This window comes from Dromaius novaehollandiae, chromosome 1, assembly GCF_036370855.1.
Source record: "Dromaius novaehollandiae isolate bDroNov1 chromosome 1, bDroNov1.hap1, whole genome shotgun sequence".
Lineage (NCBI taxonomy): Eukaryota > Metazoa > Chordata > Aves > Casuariiformes > Dromaiidae > Dromaius > Dromaius novaehollandiae.
In genome coordinates, this window is record NC_088098.1 from 112,345,229 (window position 1) to 112,372,481 (window position 27,253).

General features: G+C 34.9%; 1 protein-coding gene across 2 annotated transcripts in view; it reads left to right on the top strand.

Annotated features, from left to right (window-relative positions):
• Positions 1 to 27,253, top strand: part of NCAM2 (neural cell adhesion molecule 2) — a 321,358-nt gene that overhangs the window by 152,993 nt on the left and 141,112 nt on the right. For both annotated transcript variants that reach the window (XM_026108971.2, XM_026108972.2), the window contains exons 2-5: positions 11,090 to 11,164; positions 12,622 to 12,828; positions 14,801 to 14,944; positions 22,326 to 22,463. In XM_026108971.2, the coding sequence (XP_025964756.1) occupies positions 11,090 to 11,164; positions 12,622 to 12,828; positions 14,801 to 14,944; positions 22,326 to 22,463 (564 nt within the window). The remainder of the gene's footprint in view (positions 1 to 11,089; positions 11,165 to 12,621; positions 12,829 to 14,800; positions 14,945 to 22,325; positions 22,464 to 27,253) is intronic.

Consider the following 27,253-nt stretch of genomic DNA (forward strand, 5'->3'; position numbering starts at 1 on the left):
GTCTATATTTTAGAGGTTCTTGGAATTAGAATTAAAATCCTCCCGGTTCAGCTACAGAGATGTTGGTTAGTCACTTTATTCAAGATTTAATTAACTATGTGCTGGTCTTACCATTGCTGATTTTCGTTACTTTTTGTTCTGTTTTAATCTATTTACCTTCTTCTGAAGGGTTTTATAGACTACTGTATTTTTAGCAAGAGTTGCCAGGAGGGGAGGTGTATGCAATTGCAGTGGTTGGTGTGTCTGACCATCTGCTGTTTGTTAATCTCACCTAATAACTTCTGAGCTCAAAGGCTAACTTTAACATCTTTGTGGTGAGAGTTGAGAGGGAGGTATTGATTGTGGCTTTCGTTGCAAAGATTCTGCTTGTTTTTAAAGCAGTCAAGATGTACAGATTCTGTAATGAAGTGATCTGACTCCTTGCCCCATCTTTATTAGAGTACTCACTTTTAGCAACTAGTATTATCTTTTTAACGAAATCGTTTAATATAGACTTCACAAAATATAGGCATAGAAAAGGAAAGGAGGTTATTAGGAACAAATATTACATGGCTTCTTTATATAATATGCTTGATATAGACCTTTTGTGGGGACGGGTTGTGTGCATTTTGGTGAACTCTTCGTTACTACTGTGAGGCATGGAGGAATCTGTTCTTCAGAACTGTGTTGACAAAATGTGTTCTATTGCTGATCAAAATCATAAGGAACATTAATTGATTAACTGATATCTTAACATGTCCAGGCCTTTGGGTATAAATTTGAAATGATCTTGCAGGGTCTGCCAGACTCAAAAGAACTTTTCTAATGCTGTGCGAGTAGACACTGAAAGATGATTCTAGTATTCTTTCCTTTTTTTTATTTCCCTTTTTGTTATATCAGAGACGTTGAATTAGTTATATGAACATTTGAAGCGGTGGGGTTTTTTTTTTTTTTGGCATTCAACAAAAGTCCTGCATGCAACTTTTAGTGTGCAGTTTGAGACTCACCTTGTTTGGATTTAGGTTATAAAGGCCAAGTAGTTAGAAAGAATACTGGTTCAATCTAGTACTCCTCTGCCATTTGAGGGACCACTTGGACTGATTCAATTTGGCTTTTTCTCTCACTCTAAGCATGTATTCTGCTGCTGTTTTGAAGGCAATTATGAATGTACGCGTCGATTAGAGAGTCCATGTTCAGTTACTGACTTGGTGTGCTATCAAATTTGTGCTGACTACCCAAGCACCAATGGAGAAATGGTAATTTTCAAAAGTTTCTGTCCCAACTAAACCAGAATTAAATTTAATGAGAACATGTGAGACACATAGTATATGGGCTTCTTTTCAGCCATATTTCTAAGGTTTGTGGCTTTAAGAAAAACTTCTCAGTTTTGGATAAAGGACAGGCTTAACTGTTTTTTGACTGTACTGTGTCTGATTTACTGTTCTATAATAAAACACTGTTCAATGGAGCAGGGAGAAAGCAAGGTGGATTTGTGTGTCAGAAAGATCATGCCGAATCATACAGAATGGTTGAGGTTGGAAGCAACCTCTGGAGATCATCTAGTCCGTGCTCAGAGCAGGGTCAGCTAAAGCAGGTTGCTCAGGGCTGCATCAAGTCAGGTTTTGAATATTTATCTCCAAGATGGAGTCTCCACAGTCTCTCTGGGCAACTTGTTCCAGTGTTTGACAACCCTTACAATAAAGAAGCGTAAAAAAAGTGTTTTTTTCTCTTTAAACAGAATTTCCTGTATTTCAGTTTGTGTCCTTCAAGTCCTATCACTGAGCACTGCTGAGAAGAGTTTGGCTCCATCTTGTTTACTCCCTCCTTTCAGATACTTATACGCATTGATAAGATCCCCTCTGAGCCTTCTCTTCTCCAGGCTGAACAGTCCCAGCTCTCTCAGCCTCTCCCCATAGATGAGAGATGTCTCCAAGTTGCAGCATGTCTGTGATACAGATACTGTATCCCTATGATACTGTTTATGAACTGCTTCTTGTGAAGGCCCATATCTCTGCATTGCATAACAGCAGGGAAAAGGAGGCTATTTATTAAAAAGCATTTCAAATGTATTAGGATTATTTTTTTTTAGGATATTCCTGTTCAACTAAATACTCCAATCTGTACCATCAGCATTTTCTTTTCCTTTAGGGCAGTGAATTTTTTTAAGATTTTCTGGTCAGCTTGTAATGGCTCTCCTTTGCCTACAAAGTTTTTTAAGTTTCACAAATTTTATTAAACCCATTTTAGATAGCACCAAAAATATTTTAGACCTGGTGTAACTGGCTAACTGCCATTTTGAAGAAAAATACAGTTCTAATTCTCAAGGCATATTTTTATTGACGTAACTCTGATTTTTAGACAAATTATGAAAATACAATCTTACTGGCCACAGCATTATCAGTTTGCGAAACAAGTTGCTTTAAAATTTTTAGGTTATTAAGATAGTTTTTCTTTCTGTTTATTCTTGCCATACAGGAACATTTTCAGGTTGAGGGGATTGTTTTTAAGGTGTTCTTTAGCTTTTGTAAGTATAGTCATCCCATCTACATGATGGTTTTTTCCACACATCTACAATATCTATTTACTTATAAGATCAATATATACTAAAGATTGCCCATCACATGTCTCTACCATCAAAACAGCTTAAGATCCTGGTAAGCAGTGTATTTTAAACATCACTATTCTTTCCATTCATGATAAGAAGCTCTACTGCACTTTAGCTAGAATACCTTAGATAGATTTGTTTGCATCACATTATGCCTGACAGACCCCCATTTTATGGCTAAAGTTCTATGTAGCTGTAGCTCCAAAGTTCATGTCTTTCATTTAAGAAAAATCTTCATTTAAGAAATTTCTGGCATTCCTGAATACCTACATATCTCTTGATTTCTGATTCTGAAAAGCTTACATTCAAAAAAAATCACAATGTTTATTTATATGTTTACTTTTCAACTCTAATTTGCTTGAGTTTTTGGGGGCAGGAGTGGGTAATTTCTGTTTGAGATAAATTTTGAGAATAAAGTTGTAACAGGACGGCTTTATTTAAGCAATATCCACTTTCAAAATTGTATACTGTCTCTGCCCAGATAGTAATGGCTCATTACTGTTTCTGCTGCAAGAGTCATAGAAAAAATACTTAACAGACGATTCTCATAATTCCTTTTCTGGGTATGTTTCAGTATTTGTGCCACTATTACACAAAATTGGATCATGATGATTCTCTTGCATCATGCTTTTCACCCCTACAACACCTGTTATTACCCCAGAAGGCAGTTTGAACTTCATGTGACTTCTAGCTCTTCTCATCAGGGAAAATGACACGTCAACAGATGTAGAAAATGAAATCGCAATGACACAATGACTGTTTTGTCTATCTAAAAATAAAGCACTCAGTGTTCCACAAGACAGAAATTCAACTAGGAATCCATACTGATCAAATGAAACCTTAGAACTTTATATCAGGACTCCATTTCATACTGACAAATCTTCATTAATGCTAATAAGATGAAACTGAAAGTTCAGTTATTCTGAACTACTTGATTACTCCTGAGACTTGATATCAAGCAATTAAAAATGTAACAAACATCTCTCAGTACCGTAATACCCTGGAGAAGTGATGTTGATGATCTATTAGTAGCCTACTTACCACAAAGTTGAAAACTAACCAAATTCCATAGAGTTTAAATTTTTGTTAACTAAGATTGCAGATGCGGTTTATATGATTTACAGATGTTTCCACAAAACAGATTGCAGGCAAGCATACAAGGCACTTAGCCATTTGAATGGATGACAGGCTATCATTAGGCTAGTTACTATATGCATAAGCACAAACTAAAGAATGTGATGTTATAGGACCTCTAGGATATTAGAATACTGTCCAAATAGAAAACTTAAGGTAGTTTATTAAGCTTTTTAAAAACAAAGAAAAAAATCTGAAAATGTACTTAAATGATAAAATGTGGAGTGAATTAAGTTTGAATAGGCTATTTGGATTAAAGTTTCACTGTAGGCCCCCCTCCCGTATTCCCCTAAATCTCTTATGTAGATTTATTCCCAAAGGATTAAAAGTTTGTTAGGTTCTTTCAAGCACCACAGGCATCGCACATATTTTAAGCTCCACAACAACATCCTCTCCCTGTCAGTGCATCTGCAGAAAAACAGATTGCTTCCCCATAGACAGTACACTTAGATATAGAAGAGATGTGGCAATGCATGGTAAAATACTGTTTTTTCTAGCATTTTCTTGTGAGTTTGCTGTTGTAACAATGATAATACTCATAATGATAATATTAGTAATGATGTCATTAGCTTTCATGATCATCTCTTGCATAACAGCTAACTATGTGCCCTTCCTTCTTCAAAGTTGTACAGTGTTGGAATCCTCTTCATTGTCTCGAGGGAAAACTCTAGCACCTTAGGTAATTTAGCACAGCTTTGAACATTGCTTTGGTTTGGGCAGTCAGGTCTTTTAAATGCAAACAGCTTAATTCAGCTCTATCTTGAACAGTCATTTTAATGGAATTCTTTAGGGCAGAGGTATATGGTTCCTAATTGATTACTCACAGAAACAGCTCAAATCATGCTTCCTCTTTTCAAACTGTAACTTTATAGATCACTTGTATGACAACTTTGTAGTCCTGACTTTACTGAACTAAATTATCTGATTGAAATAAATTATCTGATTCAGAATAAAATAGGAACCCATAAAAGCATGTGTTCTAAATGCAAAATGCCCTTGAACTGTCTGATACTTAAGAAGTTCAGTGTATATTTAACAGTTCCTATTTGCTCGTTTTAACCAGGAGTCCAAATGGATATGAAGTACTTAAAAACAAAACAAAGCACCCTTTTTGGTGTTTCAAAGCATGCTAAAACCAGAAAATACCAGAAATTTCAGAGGGAAGCAGTTTCTGCAAGGGGTGGGTTAGTGTAATTTGCATTCAGAGTCCATTCACCATTATCTGGGAATCAGTGGGTTTAAACAGAGCATTTTCAGCTAGCACAGTAAAGGGAAAGAAGATGATTGACCAGGTATTTGGTTGTTCTGGGGTAGAATTTGATACCAATTAAAAACTTACTAATTTTTTCATGTTCAATGAGGCAAAGTTTTTTTTAAGATTATTAAATATTAAATAATACTGAGTTGATTGGAAAAAAAAAACCCATCACCTGACTAAGTTTACTTACTATTTGGAGTCAAAGTATACCAATATCTTAGCACATAATTAAGGTCAGAGAACTTATGCCAAACAGAATTAGGACCTTTAAGAAGAATGCAGTCCTTCTCTCAGCTATATCTTGCAGTCATCCTGTTTCTCTAAAAAGCCACTGCTAGCATCATCTGGATTACCTGCTGTAGCTATCATTCCTGATGACTCTTCTTAGTTCCATTTCGATCTCAAGCTATGCCTTGGTTTGAAGTTTTCCTAGCTGCATTCTTCCCATTTTGTTGCCTTCACAACATCATCCTCTGCCTTTCAGTGGGTCTGCAGTCCAACAGATTTAGAAGGACCCCTCTGCAGTACAGTGCTGTCTCATTCCTCAAAAAAGATTTTAAAAAGCATTCATTTATATTTATCTAGCATAAAAATATCCAGCTAAGTTATACCAAATTTACATTGTGGAAACTGGAAGCAGAATATGGTATTTTGAGGGTTTTTTTTCTGTCTGGTGTCATACATTTCAATACAAACTGACTGATCAGAAAGTTCTTCAGGTTTTTGGAGTGTATCGGATTTTCTAAAGAGACTGAATTATCAAGAAGTCACTGGATGGTTACTAGTTAGAGCACAGCAGTACCCGACGTTTTCCAGATTTTATTCAAATATTGTCTCCTTTTCCTTCTTTCTAATATGTTATATATTTTATATATTTTTATTAAATATACATATGTGTAATATACACATTTAACATATGTGTTTTAATACATTACTAAGTGACAATACACATGCAGGGAAGACAACTGTATATGTGAGTCACTTTCTTACTCTTACACTTTTCCTAAGCTCTCATTGAAGGCAAGTTTCCTTTGCTGTATTAGTTAATCATCTGTGTAGACTTACAGGTAAGAATGAATTCTTTGTATTTGCAAAGAGGTAGGGGCTACAGTTATCTCTTTATTTGGGAAAAATGACTAATGGATCTGTGTAGGAAACACCTGTCAGTGTTCCTGTTCTTCAGTCTACCTCAGCTATTCCTCTTAGACACTACAATACATTTCTGAATTTATGTTGTTTGATGTACCAAATTCCCTGTATCCTGTTCCTCTCTTCTGTGCTACTACTTATTTGCAGATTTCTTGCTTAGATCCCATAGTTTAACAGGTTAGCATGTCTGAAGTTCAAGCAGAGATAGGGTCCAGACGGAGACAAAAAAGGAATTATTTAATTATTTTAAAATTATTTAATTATAATTAAAAAATGTACAATAAGAATTGCCATTTGGAAGCAGATTAACTTAATACGTAATCTAAGTACCTACTGAAAAATGTCAGCTGTCGCTTTATATCCTGGCCTAACATATTTAGGAAGGAGCTAATGCCACAGTTCATTCTTTAACATTATTTTGAACTTTAAACCTATATTTTTATGAAGGGTATGAGGTTGGCAGTTCTGGCACCTCTTGTTAACCTGGAAGATGTTTAGAAATTAAGACATCAAGAAAAACAAACTTATATATCTCTCCATCACCTAAGGTACATCACTATGTAGCACGTAAAGAAATGGTGGGAGAATAGAAGCTGAAAAACGGACTGTCAAACAGTATCTCACCAATGCTGACAAAAAAAGATGGCCAGCTGTTGTGGTAGTTTTGGAATGTGAAGGACACTAGTGCAAATGGGACTGAAATCATTTAGTCTATAAAATATTAGGTCTTGTATAGGGTCATCTCTCTCCACATTTAACAGAACAATTGGACCTACTATTACTATTCTTAGTTATGTTCCTAGGTGATTTTTAAACCCATTAAGAAATAATTCAACAGAATCCTCTTACAATAGTACAGCTGATAATAATTTTTTTATAATGACTATGATCAGAAGGGAAGGGATTGGTTATACCACTGTCACAAACACCGCTCGTGGCCAGCGGGGTGACTTGTATTTTTTTGTTTTAACGCTTCACTGACCAAACAGCCAGGCGGTTATTAAGTACACCAGGATCCTTAAGCAAGAGAGTTTAAACAATATAGCAAGTTCCGTATTTAGCAGGGTAAAAATAACACACTACACTACATACAGAGCAAGCAGGGGTAATACGACCTGTTCCACGTCGGGCGAGGGTCTCAAGTGTGCAGGACGCAATAAGGGGGGGGTCTCAGACCAGCTGAGAGGGAGCTCCAAAGAGCTGTTGTTATTATCACATTTTATATGCTTCTAAGGCGCATGTCTATTGTGATTAGGTTTCTTGGCATCCTTATCAGTAGCCAGAACCTATGTCACTCTGACACACTCCTCTGGGCTCAACCCGCTGACTGGGTTTTCAAACGGGAAGGGAAAAGAAATTAATGAAAACTTGTGACAAAGGTTTCCACCTTTCAGATTTAGAGAACTAAATAGTGGAGGCCCCCCATCATGGGTTCTCATGCCTGATCAGCATGTAGTTGTAGATATTAATTCCCCTTTTCACTTGATTTATGAGGCAGCTTTGGTGTGGGTCAGGCTCTTGACATTAGTTTAGGCCGCAAGTGGTTGGTAGCAGATAATAGCGGAGGTGGTGACAAAGGCATTGTTATCATATCCTGCACAAGCTGGGGCGTGTGTCCACGGGCAGGGAGAGACTACCCGGCCTAGGCCCGGTCCCACTCCCCATCTGTGAACAGTGATACCTTCCCCTCTTCAGCAGGCCTTTGGAGTAAACAGTGCCTTGTCTGTTCTCCACAACCACCTAGTGCTAATGGCACTTTATTTTGCTATCACATTGCACATATAGCGAAGATTGAGTGAAACCCTGACTGACTTCACTTTTTCCCAGAGGAGCTGATGCTACAATAGCATTATGGTCCACAGTGTTCTACCCGAAGTGATCTTATAGTAGTGGAGTGCAAATATTTTTTGCTAGTTCTGTAACATCCCTGGAAACACAGGAAGAGGCAATATTTTGTCAAATGCAGCAAGAAGCTACTGCTTGTGTCTGGCTATTGTTTTAACATGGTTATAAATAGCCTCTGCTGACTTGAATTTTTGGAACAGCTTCACTAGCCTGACAAAATAAACATTCAAGTTATTCATAAGTATTCAGAGACTTTCAAACCAGTCTGATACAAACTACGCCCATAATTTAATTTATTAGATCTTAGTGTACCGCAGTAACTCAGATTGCATATACATTGTACACTATCTTCATCACAGCTTCCCATACCCATCTAGGTGGTTCTTCTTGAAATAAATTTGGAAGTAGTGTAAAACAGCCTGGATGTGCTGTCTTTTTAGAGTATTTTACTTTTAATTACACATTGTACTCCGGGTAAGTGATGAGTGAGCCTTCTCGTAGCCTAGTAATGGACTATTTCCCTGACTACCTAGCACAGTATCTAGCAGAGATTGTTAGACTGATCACTTGGGCAATGTTTTTCATTCTAATTTACATAAAGGAATATTTTTCTATTTACATGAAGTAATGCCAGTAAAAAGCAATGGTGACGAGGCAGGAAATATTGGGCAGATGGCCATATATTTTTCTATTTTGTAAATTTTAAAGTACCATATGTGGAAAATATGATTTAATTTTGTTTTCAGAGATGAGTCTAGCACGTCTCCATAGTGTTAATAATTGGACTTATGCTAAGAATTTTAAATGGAGATCAGCATTTTGCCAAAGCTGTATTGTAGTCTCAAAAATATATTTCATTGTTTAAGGAAAAATATTCTGTAATTTTGTATTTCACTTCTCGTCACACAGAGTTTCCTACGTTCTACTTGACATTTATTACTTAATATATTGCATTTATGTAATTCAGCATCAGTTATTAAAGTTGTTGAAACTGAGCAATGTAATTGTCCTTGAGGCAATACTGGTGATAGGCTAACATATTTGTTCCTGAAGCAACTCTACAAGGCCTGAAGAACATAGTAGCAGATGAGTGATGGTATGGGACCTAAAATTGAGTTTGTGATTTAAAATACATGTCCAGGCTCTAATCTCTTGAAATTCTACAACCTCTGAAATTATTAGTACCTTAGTTTCCAACTTGTTATATGTCTTAAGGTTAAAGCGAAGCTTACCGTTACTGATGTGATTATTTGAAATTACAGGTTAATAAAGCTTGTAAAGCTTTGAGTAGCCTCCGGAATGATTTAGCACTCACTGGTGCTTATTATAACAAAAACTCATATCCTTTTCCTGTATTTATGCTTGTGCTTTGCTTCTGGTCCCATGGATATAAGGGCCCATGGATGTGAATGAGAAAATAAGACATTAGTTTCTTGTGTTATGTTCTCAGCAGTCAGTGCTGTGTCAGTGTGCTAAACGAGCCTTCACTGTTTTCCTTGCTTTTGCAATGAGAATTGTTCTAGTACCTGCTCTGGTGCTAGATCTGACATTTTTACAGTCTACTTTAGTTTATTCCTGACTCTAGGCAGTCATGCCCCTCTTCCTGGCTGCCTTTATGGATGGACAACTTTTGATGTAATTAAACGGAGTATATATGAGTGCTTACTTTTGCCCAAAATAGGATGTGGTTGGTTGTGTTGTAGTTTTTTTTAGCTGTTTTCTTTTTCTGGGGGGGGAGAGGGAGGAAAAAAAAGAAGAAAGTTCTGTTGAGATCATCTCCTCAGGAGCAGTATCCGCGATTTAGGACCTCTCAGATAAAACAATGTGTACCACACAGAGTTTTGACTTTTCTGGAAAATAAGTCATTCTGTTAAATTTAGTTTGGTAGACTGATACTGAAGTCATCTTTGCCTTTTCTTTGTCTTTTCTTTTATTTCTTCCTTTTTTTTTCTGTGTGTGTGTTTGATATGGATATTGAACAGAAAGTTCAAACCTGGTCCAATTCTTGCTTATCCAGACTGATAATGTGAAATACGTCAGTTACTAGCAAATGCATTTTGTGATAATTTTCTCTTAATTATAATAATTGCCCTATTATTATGTATAGCATACTATTTACACATCATTTTTTTCTGTTCATCTTTTCTTTAGTTTCTGCTCTCAACAGAGCAATTGGTTTTCTACTAGGCTTTTAAGTTCTAACATACTCATGGGGAAAAATGAGAACTTGTCATACTGAAAAGTTAGGTTGGGTGGTAATACTGCCTGTCTCCAGAAAAGTTTGTTCTTCTGGACTTTCATAGCAATTATATAAAATAGTAGTGAGCTTGGGGCATTCAGTCTTCTCTGTACTTATTAACATTCACTGTGGTTAATGTTGTAGTTTTCTGAGAAGTGAAGTATTTACACATATGCAGAATAGACTATGATTATGTATTTCAAGACTCAAAACCTAAAAATCTTGAAAGAAAAAAATTTTAACCTCAGATACATCTCAGTTGTCTCCCATGTATAGTACTGAATTAAAATTTAGACAGTAAGTTTTCTTCCCTAAAAATTGAGTCCTTTTCTATCTATTTACCTTTTTTTTGTCTTGATTAGAGCTTGAAATTAAGAGGCCTGCTTTTGTCCTTGACTTTGGTGCATGAACATTTTTTGTCTAGTTTTGTGAGACAATAGATGTTAAAGAGCTACAGCTGCTTACAATAATGACAGTGCCGTGACTGCGAATGTAAGAATGCATAGTTGTTTTGCATAAATAAGCCCTTCACCAATACAGGCTGTATTGGAAGGTTATTCATAGGGTCATAGGACCATAAGATAATTCCGGTAGCAAGGAATGGAAGGAGTCTCTCGTCCGACCTCCTGCTCAAAGCAGGTTCATCTATAGGGACAGATGAGATTGTTCAGGATGTTAGCCAATCGACTCTTGAAACCTCCAAGAATGGAGCCTGCACAATGACTCTGGGCTACCTGTTCCACTGCGTGGCTTCTTGGATTTGTCATATATTTCATAAAGTGCATGTGTTATGGAATGAGAAAATAGAAAATTTGAAAATACAAAATTTTTAGCTGATAAATGCCAAAAATGTATTCATAATGTACTTGATATTTTTCAGCTCTACTTCAAGTTACAATTTCACTTAGCAAAGTTGAGCTCAGTGTGGGTGAATCCAAATTCTTCACATGCACAGGTATGTATTCATTTTATTTGCAGCTGTGGGGGGAGGTGTTAGGTTACAACCTTTTTCATAATTTGAAAATGAATCAATTGGTTTAGAACAGTACCCTAAAATGGCATGTTTTGTGTATTCATATTGACTTCCAATAATTGTAATACATAGTAGATCTTCACTGGCCTGATATGTTTCAAGTCTAGAAACTGTTGATTTCAGATTCCAAACAAATGGAATCACTCAGTTTGAAATTTATCTATGTCACTGTAGGTAATTTGACATGCTTGCTTAGTTAAAATATTGTTACTTGTCTAAACTCTGGCATTATAATGTATATATGTAATCGGATGTTGAATAATTGTGTATGACACTGTGCAGAAATATTTTTAAAGTAGTTTAACATAATTATTCTTAAAATAATTGCTGAGACATTTATCTTAAAAATTCATTTATTTAAACTACAACACAGATTACTTGAACAGATTCTTAAATCTGTGGAAGGAATATTAATAGGGCAGGTTTAAAAAAGAGCAGTTCCTTCAAATGTTAAGCAAAAAGCTATTTATCTTTCCTTATCTTTATTTTTTGAAGTGAAATATTTTAATCAGTGCATTCTGCCAAGTAAGAGTGACAAAGGAAGAAAACTGTGGCAGAAAGTGAAATGACAATGAATTGTGAGGAATAGGAACATACCTAATATTGAATTTTGTGGCTGCTGATATTACTTACATTACTGCTGTAAAGACAGTAAAATAGAAAAAGAGAAATAAACCACAAACAAAAAAAAAGGAAGGACAAAACTGCCACTGCTACTCCATGGTCACCGTGTTCACGTACTGCTAGCCAAGTGCAAGGACTTTACAGGATAAACACAACTTAAAAATGTGAAGTTATTGCCTAACACACACAAGCAATGGCTAGGATTTAATAGGCTACTAGGCCAAGTGTTAGTATCCCTCCACCCTAGGACTCAAGGAGTCTGTGCTGGCCAGGCAGGTATCAGTCAGGAGAAGGGTTCGCTTTTGCAGCTTCCCGGAATGGATCCTTGATGTTGCTGAGTTGCCGTCTTCCCTCAGCACCAACACCTGGCCTGACTACACTGACAGTCCAACTGACTGATAGATTGACCTGATGGTCCATTGACTGCTGACTAGCCTGTTTCTTTCCTTTAAGATTTTATACTTTCCCATGTTGGTGTTTTTCCTCTTGAATCCTCGAGCTACTAATTACCCTGTCTCAACAATCATACATCTGCCTTCAGTTTTCTCATCTTTCTACAGACTTTCACGCAACTCTTTCTTGCAACTTAGCAATTCTTTCAGAGCCAAGGCTATGCTGCAGGGGAGGGAAGAGGAGGTTGGGACGAGGAAGGGATAGGGAGGAAAAGGATTACAAAGCCCTTATCTGAATATTGCATAATGTCTACTTGAACTTTAATTTTAATGTTGACCTACCTTTTTTTTTTTTTTTTGTAGCCATTGGTGAACCTGACAACATAGATTGGTACAATCCACAGGGAGAGAAGATTGTTTCTAGTCAAAGAGTGGTTGTTCAAAAAGAAGGCATTCGATCACGTCTAACCATTTACAATGCGGATATAGAAGATGCTGGCATATACCGGTGTCAAGTCACAGATGCTAAAGGACAAACTCAGGAAGCTACTGTTGTTTTGGAAATTTATCGTAAGTAAAATATTATCAACTAACAAAAGAAAGAGTATGTTCTGAAAGCCACTGCTGCTGGCGAAGTAAAGCGTATCACAATATCTTGCAAGTCTCTGCAAGAGACCTTATCTTCCAAATATTTACATCTCCTGCAGTTTAGTTCACATATATTATGAAGAAGACTCCAGTAAAATGAATAGCCACTTTGTAATATTGTATATCACTTTTGCTTTGCATTTCAAAATGCAGTGTTATAACAATGCACTGTATATCACTCATGGAGAAGAGGACATACAAGTAAAGAATTACATCAACCTAATTCTTATTACAAATGCATATTGAACTAATTATAAATGTGTATAACTAAATGAAGTGCAAGAAGTGCAATGCATGTCATTAAAAAAGTGAATTTTAGACTGAGTTAGTTTTTTTATGCCAATCTTCTCCTACTCTTGGCCTTATAATGGATTTTTGCAGTAAAGCATTGAAGCCTAATATGATAAGCAACCAAAATGCATTTCAATTGCAAACAGCTGATTGAAGAGTATATTTGAAATGTAAATACTCTGTATTATGGTGAGGGATTCTATAAGAGGGTTTTTTTTCAATTTAGTTAAATAAGTGTACAGTATACTATATTCTTTAGATCAGTCAAAAATACCTAAAAGCAATATGCTAAATGCCATATGCTGCAAAGCTATAAGGCAGATCTTTGTGGGTGAAAGGATGGGATGTATGCCAGCCACCCTTAAGCTGAGTTCTTCTCTAGTTTCATTGGAGAATAGTCCTTTAATATTCATAAGAAAATTGGTTGGACTGGGCATTATGGAATTGCAATGAGACAATAAATACACAGTGAAATTATGAAGTACAGCTTCTGAAAGGTACAGATAACACAGATAACAAAAGGCATACAATTTAAAAATAAATGCAATTGATAAAACAACCATTAGAATGATGATAGTAGTTACAAGCAATTACATGATGGCTTGAAAGCTGACAGTTCAAAGGATTTCAAGTTTTGTGGAAGTCATTTGTATGCTTAAAGCTGCCAGTCACTCCATTAGTAGACTGCTGAGCAAGGTTGAAATCTTTTGAGGTTGTTCGCTTGTGGTAATTTTAATAATTCTGAGGATGAGCAAACCCAAAGACTTACACAAGAAATGTGAAGGTTTATGGGAACTGACATATAAAAGTTGAATATAAAAGTCAGTATTTGTGATATATTGCAAGGAAAAAACAGGATATACTGTTCTTCTAGCGTCTGGTAACTGACACCAGGCTCACTGGTGTCAACGAGAGTTTTTCTGTTGGCTTAAGTAGGGTCAAATATTTCAAGCGTTTATACAAGTATACGAGAGGTGTATATAATAAAAGTGTGCTCCCTGTCTTGTGGGAATCTTGTAGATTGTTTGCTCCTGCACTCTTGTCAATACAAAAGGGACATGAAGAGAAAAATACAAGATGGAGATGCATCTTCTGTTCTCCAAACCATTCTCTGAAATGGAATTGGCAATCTTTCATCCTAGAGAAGATAAGACAGTTTCCCTTCTGTATTCAAGAAATTCTTCCAGGGTGTTTTCGAAGGCAGTTGATTTCTGCATTAGATCTTGTGTAAGATCATGGATTAATACCATCATAGAGTTCTTATACTTAATTCTCATAATACTGAACTTATGCAACCTATTAATAAAATTTTATGATAAAGTATGAATATTTGGGGTTGGAATATTAAGAAGCCTAGTCAGGCCTAAAAAAACCTTAATATTTCCTCAAAAAAGCTTCAAATCCTTATCACTTAAAAATAACAAGTTTTTCCATACCATTTCCCATGGGCTTCTAAGTCTAATCTGGGAAAAAATATACTATGGAAGTAATTCTATATTATGCTCAAGGAGAAGGCGTAATAGTCATCTCTGTCATCTGTATATAATTTCAGTGCTAAGTAAACTGGAAGTGATTTAGTATACTTTGTTTTTTTCCTTTTCAGAAAAGCTCACTTTCCGAGACATAACATCTCCACAAGAGTTCAGGCAGGGAGAAGATGCAGAGGTTGTTTGCCGTGTTACTAGTTCACCTGCTCCCATTGTCAGCTGGTTGTATCGGAATGAGGAAGTCACAACTATTGCTGACAGTTAGTATTTTGGTAACTCTTTAAGTTATACATTCTAATTAATATTAAAATATTATTGTAAAAGAAGACTAATCACATTATAGTGTAAATAGTATAGTGTAAACAAGGGATTCCTGAAAGTAACCTTTAATTATAGCTATATCTATATTTATATTGGTTTAAACATCACTTGGAGGTGTACATCAAAGGTGAGTATCTTTCCAAGTTCCAAATGAGAGTTATGAGCTTGATGCAAAAATTACTGAGTGTTTTCCAGTTACTAAGATTGTCTATACCAATAGCTTTATCTATTGCTAAAGTTATGAACAGGAAAAATAAGAAATTGTGAAATCAGATTAAGTGAAATTATGTTAATTGAAAGAATAATGAAATAACTAAAAGCTGAAGAATTTTTACTGTGAAATGTATCTTGAGAAATTACTGTTTGTATTTAGGTAGCTATGTGAAAAAAAGATTTGTTTTACTGTGATAATTTATTATATTTTCTGAAGAAATGTTTTGTTTGTTTTTGTATTAGGAAAGAGGAGTAATTTTAAATAAGCGTTGCAGTTTGTTTGTTAAATATTTGTTTATGAAACTTGGAGCATAAATAATATCATGGTTCACCTTAATATGAATTCACTCCATTTCATCCTACTAATTTGGAACGGTTTTGAATATACAATTACAAAAGATGCTGTTCCTTCCTCCATTTCAAGATCTATCTGCAGGAGTTATTCAATGTCTTTTATTTCTCCCATCTCCAGCCAACGTACTTTAATGGCACCGTTAAAAGACAGCTTCTTGGCTGATATATCTTTTGTTAAGTGAATTGATTCCCACTTAGTTTTCCAGGGTTACAGAAGAGAAAATAATTAAATTGATTTCCACGGGTTTGTTGCATTTTTATTTTGTGTATTTATGTTTTGCTGTTTGATATGCTTGAATTGCTGTTAGAAAACTTATTTTTCGTGGAATGAAAAATATCAGAAGAGTTTCATAGTGGGACCAAAAAAATTGTTAACATTGTGAAGTTTACACCTCTAATTTGGTTTAGACTTTACCTGATCTAGTCCAGCACAAGCAACAACAACTCCAAATCTTAAAAATTTAACGTTTCACTTTGTTAGGGTTTTGATTAGCCTATCAGTTTAAGTAAAATTTAACCAGGTGCTGTGGTGTATATAAAATCCATATGCACTGGTTTCCTTCATATATCTTTTTTTTCTCTCTGATTGGGAATTTTGTTGAGATGTAACATGAAGGTCCGAATGTCCAGAAGTTTGGTTGGAGCTACTTCAAAGGAGCTCTTACAAGGCTACGATGTATGTAGGAATCAAAGATATTTCTTAAACATTCATAGATGAACTTCATTTTACACATAAAGCTATGACACTTCTTTACAGCATCAGATGTTCTGAGCAAACATGGGCTTTGGTATACGTGCACAATAGTGCTGAGATTTTTGGGTGGATAGGCTTTTTTTCTATTGTGAGCCTTTACTTGTATGAGTATAAACTCTTCTGAGTTGCAAGTGACTGGGGATATAGATAATTACTTCAGGCTAGATTCCCTAACAGCCAGACTACTAAAGTTAACTGAAGATGAATCTCATCTTCCCCTACATGCAAATTCATCAGTCTGTGTAGAATTCTGTAATTAGGCATATAGGGTTTTGTGATTTACCACATCAAAAGCTATGACCATTTTTCATTGCTCTCACTGTAATGTCTTCTTTGCTTTTGTGGAAAACAAGACTACGTACATTTTTTGAAAATGGAACTGACATGCTGATGAACCAGCTTATCCACGTTCTTATCAATCTTTATCTCTGTATGTACTTAAACTCAAGGTTGCAGTGTATGTACTTAAAATTCTTGGCCTTTAGAAGTTAAATACTGTTTTTATTTCAAACTAAAAATGAATGTCATATACCTAAAATATGAGTCACCCACTGTGGCATCCAAAATTAAGTTAAATTTGGTCTCTTATGAAAAGACATCGGTCTTATACTCATCTTCAATATGAAAGAAATTTTTGATCAAAATTCTTCCATATTTAATATGTCCTATCCCTTCTGTCATCTAGGTACAGAGACTAAGGAGAGAGAGACAACTTTTTACCCTTAGAAAAAATGGTTGAATTTTTCTTATATATAATTAAACATGAATGTAGGTGAGACTTACAAGCTTTTGAAAAATCAGAACTCTGGAAAAAAAAGCAAGATTTGGCAATTTAGCAAAAAGTATATTTCAAGAACGCAGCTGACAAATTTCAAAAGTCAAACTCCCACAAAGGTATTTCTTAATATGTACTTATGTATTACAGTATGTATTTCTTAAAAGTTTTTATTATTGTACATACATTGTGCTGCAGTATGTTTGCAGTATGCCAATCCATCTCAGCAAAAGAAATAAAACAATGTATACTCTTTTCAAAATCACACATTTTGAAAAATCTGAGGTTTTAAATTCAATGCATAAATCTTTTTTTAACTGTTTTCCTCCATAATATTTACACCGTGAAAAAGTAGAATAATAGAAACTGATTTTAATTTAAACAGCAGAATACTTTCTTTTATGTTCCGGTCTATAACGGAATAGACAGTAGTCAGCCAGTACTTGGGAGGAAGTGAGATTTTAACTGCTGTAAAAATAGGACAGCGTGAATTTCAGGAATGTTGGCAATATCTACATGGTTTTATCATGAAAGTGGAAGAAGAGTATATATGAAGTCTTAAGGTTAAGAATTTTTTTTCATGCCTTGTGATATAAAAAGACTAAATTTCATACTACATTTCCAGGTTCAAAATCTCCAATGAAGGATCAGTACCTTTATCCTATTCACATAATTTAAAATTAAATAACATCAATTTTTTTTGTCATGTGACTAAATGATGCCTATTAAAGAAAGAAGTGATTATTATCATTGTTTTTAGTTCATAGTAGCCTAAAATATTGATAATTTCATATCCAAAACTTAACACATATTGCACAGTTTATTTTTGTGCATTAGAAAGCAGCTTCTATTTTAAACATTTTAGTACTTGCATCATAGGAAGATATGAAAATATCAGTGTTCTAGTTTCATGGCTTTTCTCTTACATTTTTTACCATTTTTTCTGAATTTTGCAAATCCTTGACAGTTACTAGTATCTGTATTTCTGTGTTCCATTTGAACAGAAGAATGACTTCTCCCAGAAGGCCAGTTCACAAAATCTGAAGTGAGAATTTAAAGATTTGTCCTGTGTAGGAGGCATATAGCTAACTGAAAATAGCACCTCACTATTCTGAGATACCTAATACCTATCTAAGATATATAGTAATATCTAATTTAGTATGTACCTAACACCTAATATAGTAAATCTAATATAGTATGTACCTAATACCTTATCTACACCGTTGCTAGACCATCCTAAGATCTTTTATGTGCTGCAAATGAAAATGTGACTGTGGGAATGGTTGTCCATCATCCTTTGGTAAAAGAAAAGGAAAAAAGCCTAGGAGAAAAATGACCTACAGAAGTGTCTTTCTGATCTTAAATTGATTAAAGTGTTATAGATTGGCTAATGTATGATAATGCAAAATATAAAGAAAATTTTATGGGAATGTTCTAAGGATTTCTCTGTTGTTCTTTTCAAGAACTGAATTGTCATGACTCATAATTCCATTGTGTGGGAGTCAGGGACATTGTACTAGCTATAAAAGTGAATGGGATTGTTTTTATTGCCCAGATCTTATCTGGAATTGTAAGTGACTTGCTCAATTTTTGTACAATGCTAATGCTTCAAGGGATTTTAAATACTACTCGTTCTACAATACATAAAGCAAGTACAAAAATTTTATGTACAGACATGCATATTAATTTATAGGCCTGGTTAGAATTAACCTTAGAAGAACCGGCTGCCACTGTTAATATAAATATCCTAGGTGCTAATCTGTCTAAATGTACATATAAATTACTTGCTGTCTGTGTATATAGCCAGGTGTTTATTCTGACAGAGTTCAAATCACAAAGGGATGTCAGAATTCCACTATCAGATAATTAAAAACATAGTTTTCTATGAACAAAGTATAGGTGTGATATTTAAGTATGATGTATGTAGAAAATTGTATATTTTATCTGACTGGATAGAAAATATTGAGGATTGGTGCATCCTTCATGTTTTCTCTATGATTTAAGGTATTTTAGTGTTTTGTATACTCAATTGTATGATTCTATTAGATATTTTTCACCCTAGATAGTAGGACTGTAGGACTATACCCCTGTACTGTCAAGCAGAAAATCTTTTCAAGAATACAGATGTTATTTTGGAAGCCAAAATATTACATATGTGCAGTTCCCAGTAACTGATAGAATTATAAAAGGTAAATGCCTGTTTTCTATGCCATTTTGAGTTCTTCCTGACACTTCAAGTGAGATGATGATGATCTCATTTTATGAGCAGTGTGCTCAAAAAAATTGCAGTCTCTCCTTGCTGGCAGACTACATGAAACAGATTTCAGATGAACCAGGCTGACTGTCTAGTTCATATTGGTTAGGCTCTGGCAATCCAGTTCTGCTATTTCTTGAATACAGTGTACTCTCTGAGAAAAGAAAAGAAATTTTGAGATTTGGTGATTGAAGGCTGCTGCTTCAAGTCAATAGTTTGCACAGTTCTAACTACAATAATGGAAAAAGTGCTGCAGTGGTCTGCAGAGAGGCAGTGTAAGAGACCTATTAAATGTGCTTGTGTAAAACTGATAGGCAGAGCTGAGAGTTATCTGTTGTATGGAAAATGTCCCTCCATTTAACATGGCTGCATGCAGCTTTTATGTTTGGTCTAGAAGAAGAAATAATTGTGCTGAGAAGCAGTCTTTCCTGTGGAGAGTGACTAGTTTGGCTGTTTGAGGGACAGTTAATAGGAGCCTTGGACTTCAACTTTCGCCAGGAGTTTTGTTTTTTGCTTCAAGAGGTCTTGAGTTAAGTTTATTGTCAGAGTCTTAGAATGAACAACGGTGCCTAACTTTTTTGTTAGACGTTGTGATTCATTGCCTGGTATATAGGCTAGAATACAATAAAGCTTAAGAACCATAAGCCCAGGTTCATTCCAGCTATCAGCAGACAACCCTTCAGGCTCTCACTATAAAGAAAGACATAGCCAATCTGTCTTGCTGTTCATACTGCCTAACATATGAATTGACTGAAAAGGAGGATGGGGTGACTCTTCTTCTAAACTGGGCATTTGAAGTTGAGTGGCTTGAGTCCAGAAAAACGAGTGATGAACTGGAAGACTGTAGTGCCCAGTCAGTGTACACATCTATCAGCTATAATCCCTTTAGTACAGCACACAGTTTTTATGATGATATCCATGGGACAGGGAACTTTGTGTGCATGGTCTCTGTCGGTGAGTCCTCGTTTGCTCTGCTGCTCTGAACCTTCCGAGCATTCCATAGTGCACGTGAGTCCATCAAGATCTAACCTCTGCCTGCTGAGGTTTGAGTGAGTCTATTGACCCAGCCTGTCTACTCATGATTGCTTCCTGCTAACAATAATATCATTGTGCATTTAGTCGCCTTTTTACAGGGATGTGAACTATTCCTTCACAAGCTTTCCAAAGGATAAAAAATGGAGAGCAATGATTTCTCAAGAAAGTCACATATTCATTTCACATTCCATTTTTTTTGTTTTCTTATAATGCCACCTGTATTAATATTTTTGTATGTATGATAAACAGTATTCAAAGTGGAAAAAAAACCCAATGTTGTTCTTATGTTATACCTGGTTTACTCATAAGAATATCTCCTACTGTGTGCATTTCCTCACCGTATAGAGTAAAAAAGTCCCTGATAAAAGGTTATTCTTTGGTGAAAGTTGAAAAGATATCCAGCTAACACCAATAGAGCTTTTTGCTTTTCTTTCCTGTTATTAAAAGAACCTTCAAATACCCTTCCTGTTTTCCACATTTTAAAGACTAAAGGTGATCCAATTATTCTCTCCTTCACCTCACACATTAAGAATTTATTTTAACAGATAAAAAGTTCATCAAAGTGAAAACATCTTCAAGCACAGTTGTCTGAGAATTGTGTAAGGACAGGAAAGAAAAAGATAATATAATTTGTATGTGGTAGTGTGTGAAATGGCATTAATCTTCAAGCATGACTTTAATAAACTGGACATAATCAGTGTAAATGTGTTGAGGCCATTGATGTCCTGTAAACCAAAATCAGGTGAAGCATAATTATATTTTCCCACTTCATTTTCCAGTAGAATTTTGACTATGAAACAGAACTCACGAGGCATAAGAAGCTACTTTACTTGTAGATATCTATGTGCATATGTTCCATAAATAGACTTTTAGCTGTGTAATTACATAAAAGCTTTTCTACCAAGTGTTTTTTATCACTGTTTTGGAGTATCAGTGGGGGAAATCTAGTCTGTTTCATAGTTGCAGCAGAGTGAAAAGGAAAGGAAAACATAGTAAAAAATGGCACTGGGTTGCTAGTTAAAACTGAAAGCTAGTATATCACATCATTATCCAATACTGAAAGCATGAGACTGGTTTAAATAGAACAAGAGCTGAGTAGCTAGTACACAGGTGCTCCAAGAACCACATACAGTGACTTGCAGGAAATAATGCTTCTCAAAGAGTGCTTTAATATTGACTAGTTCAGACAGGAGAGAAAAATTAAATTCAGATTTAGGTTACTCTTGCAGATTATGAATGTGCTGCTGCATATCCAGCAAAAGATTTACACCCTTGTTCAGAATCTATTTCTGCAATGCACTTGAGCTACTGAAAAAATCTATTGGATTTAAGGTTATGCTGGACTTTATGCAGAAGGTGAAGTGGTTTGTTGGACCGATGTCTTTATACAAATATCTATGAAATGTTGGACAATAGTGAGATATATAATCAAGAACAGTAGTGTGTGAGCAAAGGACCAGAAGGAGGGAAAGAGAGCAAGCAAGGTGAGAAACGATTAGGCGTAGTGCCATAAAATGGACACAAAAACAGTTGATTAATCAAGATAGAGAGCAAAGAAGCATTTTCTTACTTTATTAAATTGCTTGATTTATCTTTTTCCATATCTGTTATCCTTTTGTTGTTGTATATAGGTGTTCATGAATATTCCACCCATTTTGTAATAACTTATGAATTGCACTTACTTTGACAAGTCATTAAATGCAAGTAGCAAATCATGAATGGAAAATCCTGACTGAATATTAGGAAAGGATGATGTAGTTTGGTGTGGAAAAAACAAATTTGTCAGATTACATTTTACTTTTAAATAGCCAATTTTTTTGTCAATGGTCATTTTCGTTGTATAGAGAAAGTGCATAAATGTTGCTAATATAAATTAGCATTCCCAATGTTGTCTAGATTTACTAATACTGCTTAATCCTTTACTTGCCTTTCTAGATCGATTTGCAGTATTAGCAAACAATAATCTCCAAATTCTTAACATCAATAAAAGCGATGAAGGAGTATACAGATGTGAAGGAAGAGTGGAAGCCAGAGGAGAAATTGACTTTCGGGACATAACTGTTATTGTGAATGGTAAGGAGTAAAAGTTGTTGAAATTACTTCTTGCTTTACTTGATTATCATAGACTTAATTTTAAAATGTATCAGCTTCAAAAAAAACCTATGATTAAACTGGTGATTGTAGTTTCATGTCTGTTTTAGTTTCATCTTATTAATGTAATTAGTTAACATTTTTAAAAATCTGTTATATTGTGTAAATAGAACTCATATTGCTTCATAATCAGTGTATGTAAATATATAAAAGGTTTTTTTAATCATTCACAGTACATTGACAATCACTGCAAGACTTGAGTTTCAGATTATAATGTACAGTAATTTAGTTCACTGTATTTTTCAGTGTCTTGTCATTTGCTATTATAAAACACTTCATTTTTCGTATTTATTCAGCTTCACTGTATGGCACCTATTTTGTTAATTTCCCATGTTTAAAACAATCCTAAAAGCCACAGATACATTTTATTAAGACTTTCAGTATTATTTATAAATTTTTAACATTTTAGTTTTATGAATAGTAAACTATATAACAAGCTACCTTAAAAGTGCCATTTTACATTCTATCAGTTATTAGAAACTTCTAACGAGGAATGTGAATGCATGGAGACAAAATGGAGCATTTAGCTTAACCTATCACTTAAAGTTAGGGTTGACCCAATGAAAAATAAATATCTCTTAATATACTGTCCAGAAAGGACACAGTTCATAAAGGGCATTTTTTTATCTACACATTTTGTTTAATGTCAGTGTCTCAATGAAACCATTTCCAACATGCCTCTTAGGTTCTGAATTTTAAATGCTTTGCCTTTGGTCCTTTTCTGCAAAGCCTAGCTTACAGAATTCCTTATGTAAGTTGAATTCTCAGTTAATTGTGGGAAAAGAGGCAAGTTGAGGAGAAATGTGGGGGCTGACACTGTTGTAGCTTTGCTGATTTATTTGGAGAGTAGCTGGATTGTCTACATACGATATTTCTCTTCAGCAAAGAGTATACAAGTATGTTCCTTTCCAAATGCCTTCTTTATTATATAACAAGAGTTGATATTGTGAAAGCAAGATGGCTAGATTTCTGCAAATGTGATTTGTTCCAATGTTTATTCATATTTCACTCAAATATATAAGCTATGGTAGAAGTGTGTGAAATCCCAGATTCCCTTTTGCAGAACTAGTGAGGAAGATTAAAAAGCAAGCAAACAAACAAACAAACAAAACCCCTGAAAGTATTAGCTGTCCTTTTTCCCATCGCCCAGTAGGTAAAGTATTCTTTATGATGTAGGTGACCCAAAAATCCTCTGATTCAGGGCAAAGGTTTGAACCAAGACCACCTTTTCTTCCAAATAAGTGCTTTATTCACTAGGATTTGTCCACCTCTCTATCCAACTGAAAAAAGGAAAGATAAGAGTGGAAAAACATTGTGAGAGGCTGAGAGCACCCCAGACTTAGAGCGTGCTGATGAAGACAGATCTCCCAGAAGTAAATTATATGGAATCAAATCCTCTCAAAAAGAGGAGAAAATTAAACCTAAGATTCTCATATTTAGGAACAAGAGGTGAGAGATATTTATCCAGTTAAAAATGGAACTAGTATTGTCATCATTGTGGATGTCGACCTTCGTTTTCTTGACTTTTGGCTCTTTTTAGATTAGTGCCAGAGGCAAAAAGGAATGAAGGAATAGTAAAGGAATGAAGGGGCCACAACTTCGGGTATTTTTGTTTTGGCCAAAATTATTTGGTAATAATTATTTGATAACTTAATCTAAGCTCTTGAATGATGTTTGCTCTCCAGAGTGGTTCTTCTCAGCAAATTAATGATTCACATGTAAAATTAATAATAGCATAGTACTAAACATTCATAATACTATGTAATTGAGATTTTCCTGCAGAAAAATACTTTATTTTAGAATATCTGGTAGCCTGACAGATGAGACTAAAAGTAATCTTTTGGAGTTTTATTAGTGGACTCACGGAATATGTTGGCTTAGTATGTTTTAGGCACACCTGAAGTTACTTTGCAGGTACTGCAAACTGCTCAAATGTAAGGTAGTTTTGAAACAAGATCTAGATGCAATGAAGTACTAAACACAAAATGGTAATTTATGGTTAGAAAAATTTTATATTGGGTTGGGCTTTAAAGTTTTATGGAAGTTTTAATTTAGCTAGGCTGTAAGTTTTCTGGAGTACATCTGAACTGAGCAGGAAGCTTGCATACCTTTATAAAATATTCTCTACTTTATACTGTATACTGAAGCCCTTTGGACTTTGCAATAGTTCTTCTGTGATTATTTTTTGGTACCTTGCAACTGCCAGAATAAAATGGTTTAAAGTCACTCTCAGAATGACATTAGGAACATACTTCGGAAGTTCATTCTTATTTGCCTGAGGTTAGGTGGCTGAATCCGTATTTAGGCACGTAAGTAAGTAGCAGAAATTTTCACACTTGATGCAGCAACATGTGCAGGTGATGTAGACTAAGTGGAAATGAACTGTACTTTTTGCCTCAGATACCTGGACTTAATACTAATATTTACCTTAGCAATAATGACTTCCTTACAAGCAAAAATAGATGAGTCTAACCAAAGTATCTTTTTCGATGGAGTAGTAAATGGAATTAATTTTTAATTTTCTTACATTAAGAATGGAAATTTCTTGTTTTGAAACCAAGATATAAAGAAAAAAACAGTCTAGAATTTAGAGGTAAATAGTGGGCTCTTATACCTACACATACAGTCAATGTTGTAGAGATGTATTTCATTTTGAGCAGAAGGAAATAGAAGTCAGTAATGTGTGTCTTGAAAACATCTCTTCCCTTCTTTACTCCTATCATCTGTATATGGATGCTATGCTACTTGTCATAATATTGGCTAATTCACATCTGGGAGAGACATAAATGACAGAAAAAAAAAAGATAAAATGGACAGTATTTCTGTCAGACCACAGTAGAATATGTTCTTTGTTATACCAGTGTCCAAACTAGCTGATCACAGTAGCATTTATGACTCAAGTCACTTGCATGTAGTTTTAAGAAATAAAAGCTGTAGAACAAACAATTTGGGAAACTATATTCAGTGTTCTCGTTAGTGTTGAAAGACTAAGATTTCATGGTGAGGCCTGGAAATGCAACACAAATGCTCTCTCTTCTAATTTATGAAAAAAAAGAAAACTGAGTAAATTTGCAGAGTAACTGTTAAAATCTGTGTGCCTAGATTATTGATCCACAAATTTGGAGGTTTATCGCTCCGGGGGACACAGTATTTCCCATTCCGGTCAGTGGCCCATGCAACTTCAGATAGGGAAGAAGTGATCTGTGAAACAGACTTAACATTTCACCACGCTATAAAAAAGTGTGAAAGCAACTTACAATAAGTAAACATATATTCGTATTATTTAAAAATCTCCATAGTTTTAGCTGGCTGTTCATTATATTGGTTACGTTTTTGTATAATGTGTTTAAGATATATGAACAAAATATTTATTAACCAGAAAATACTTAAACAAAAATCTTGGATGAAAGTTTGATATACAAAACATAGTTTCCAATTTATAAAAGTCTGGGGGGAGTTGTAATGGGTAAAAAATTGAAATACTGGATAAACTGGATTCTCTCTTTGAAATGCATGTTCGGGTTATCTTTTCCTATTCAACATTGAACTTTTTATGGCATTTCTTCTCTACTAGGATGTACAGTGAGGTCTAAACAGCAGTTTTCACAAACTCTAATGTAAAATAGGACAAAGAAGTCCAAGTCCTCTTGAAAATAAGAAATATTTTTTATGGAGTTTATTAGATTTGTTTCTTTAAATTTCCTTTTATGTCTGGGAATTTTCATACATTGGGTAGACATCCTGATCTCACTGAAATAAATAGAAGGAATTGCTTTGAATTAAATGTGACTGGATTTTACCTTTTTGCTTGAAGTTAGAAATGCAAGAGACTTGCCAGTTATATCTAGGCTGCTTATCATATCTAGACTTCACTTTTCCTCTTTTGGGTTCATTCCTTAGTTCCATCCTATGTACATACAGGGCCAGAACCAAAGATAAACAGATGACTTCCCAGAAATAATTATGAGAAAAATGAAATCTGAGTTTTGAAAAGAAAATTAGTATTTCATGTAAGATCATCATCCTAATAGCTCTTGCAAGATGCCTAAGTGACATGTTGAACTTAGTCATAGCCCTGTCATTCTTAGTTTGGGTCAGTGAAGAACCTGCTACTGCTGACAAAGATTTGATTCATCACCTGATGTTACTAAGTGTATTCTCAGGTGTAGAGATTAGAATGCACTGTGAAATGGCTAAAAATGTATTAAACGATTTGTAAGTAAAGTTTTTTTCGTGGAATATGGAAAAGTTGCCCTAACTCAAGAAGAAGGTTTTCTATGCTGAGCAGTGTCCCATTCAGATAGGAAAGAAGTGATCTGTGAAAAAGACAACATTTTCACCGCATCACAGAAAAGTGTGAAAAGTATATAACATTTTTCTTTAAGAGCAAAACAGCAACAATCGGTGGTCATTGATAATTCTGGTACATTATTGTTAATAATTTCATATATTTAAAGTTCAGAAGCTGGAAAGGCTTCTGAGGTGGAATACTAAAGATAAAATATTTGCTTTAATACAACAGAAGTTGATTCTTGCCAGTTTGTGAGAGAAGTTTGGAAGTGCAACAGGAAGCCAACAGCAAATTCATTGGGGTTGCCTGTTTATCCTTCTTTTCTCTAGTGTAAGTTAAACCTGAAAAGGATAACTCTGAGTCATTGTTCTTGCTAGTCCAGAGCTAAGTTTTGTGAAGCTCTAGTCTTCTCTTCCGCTTC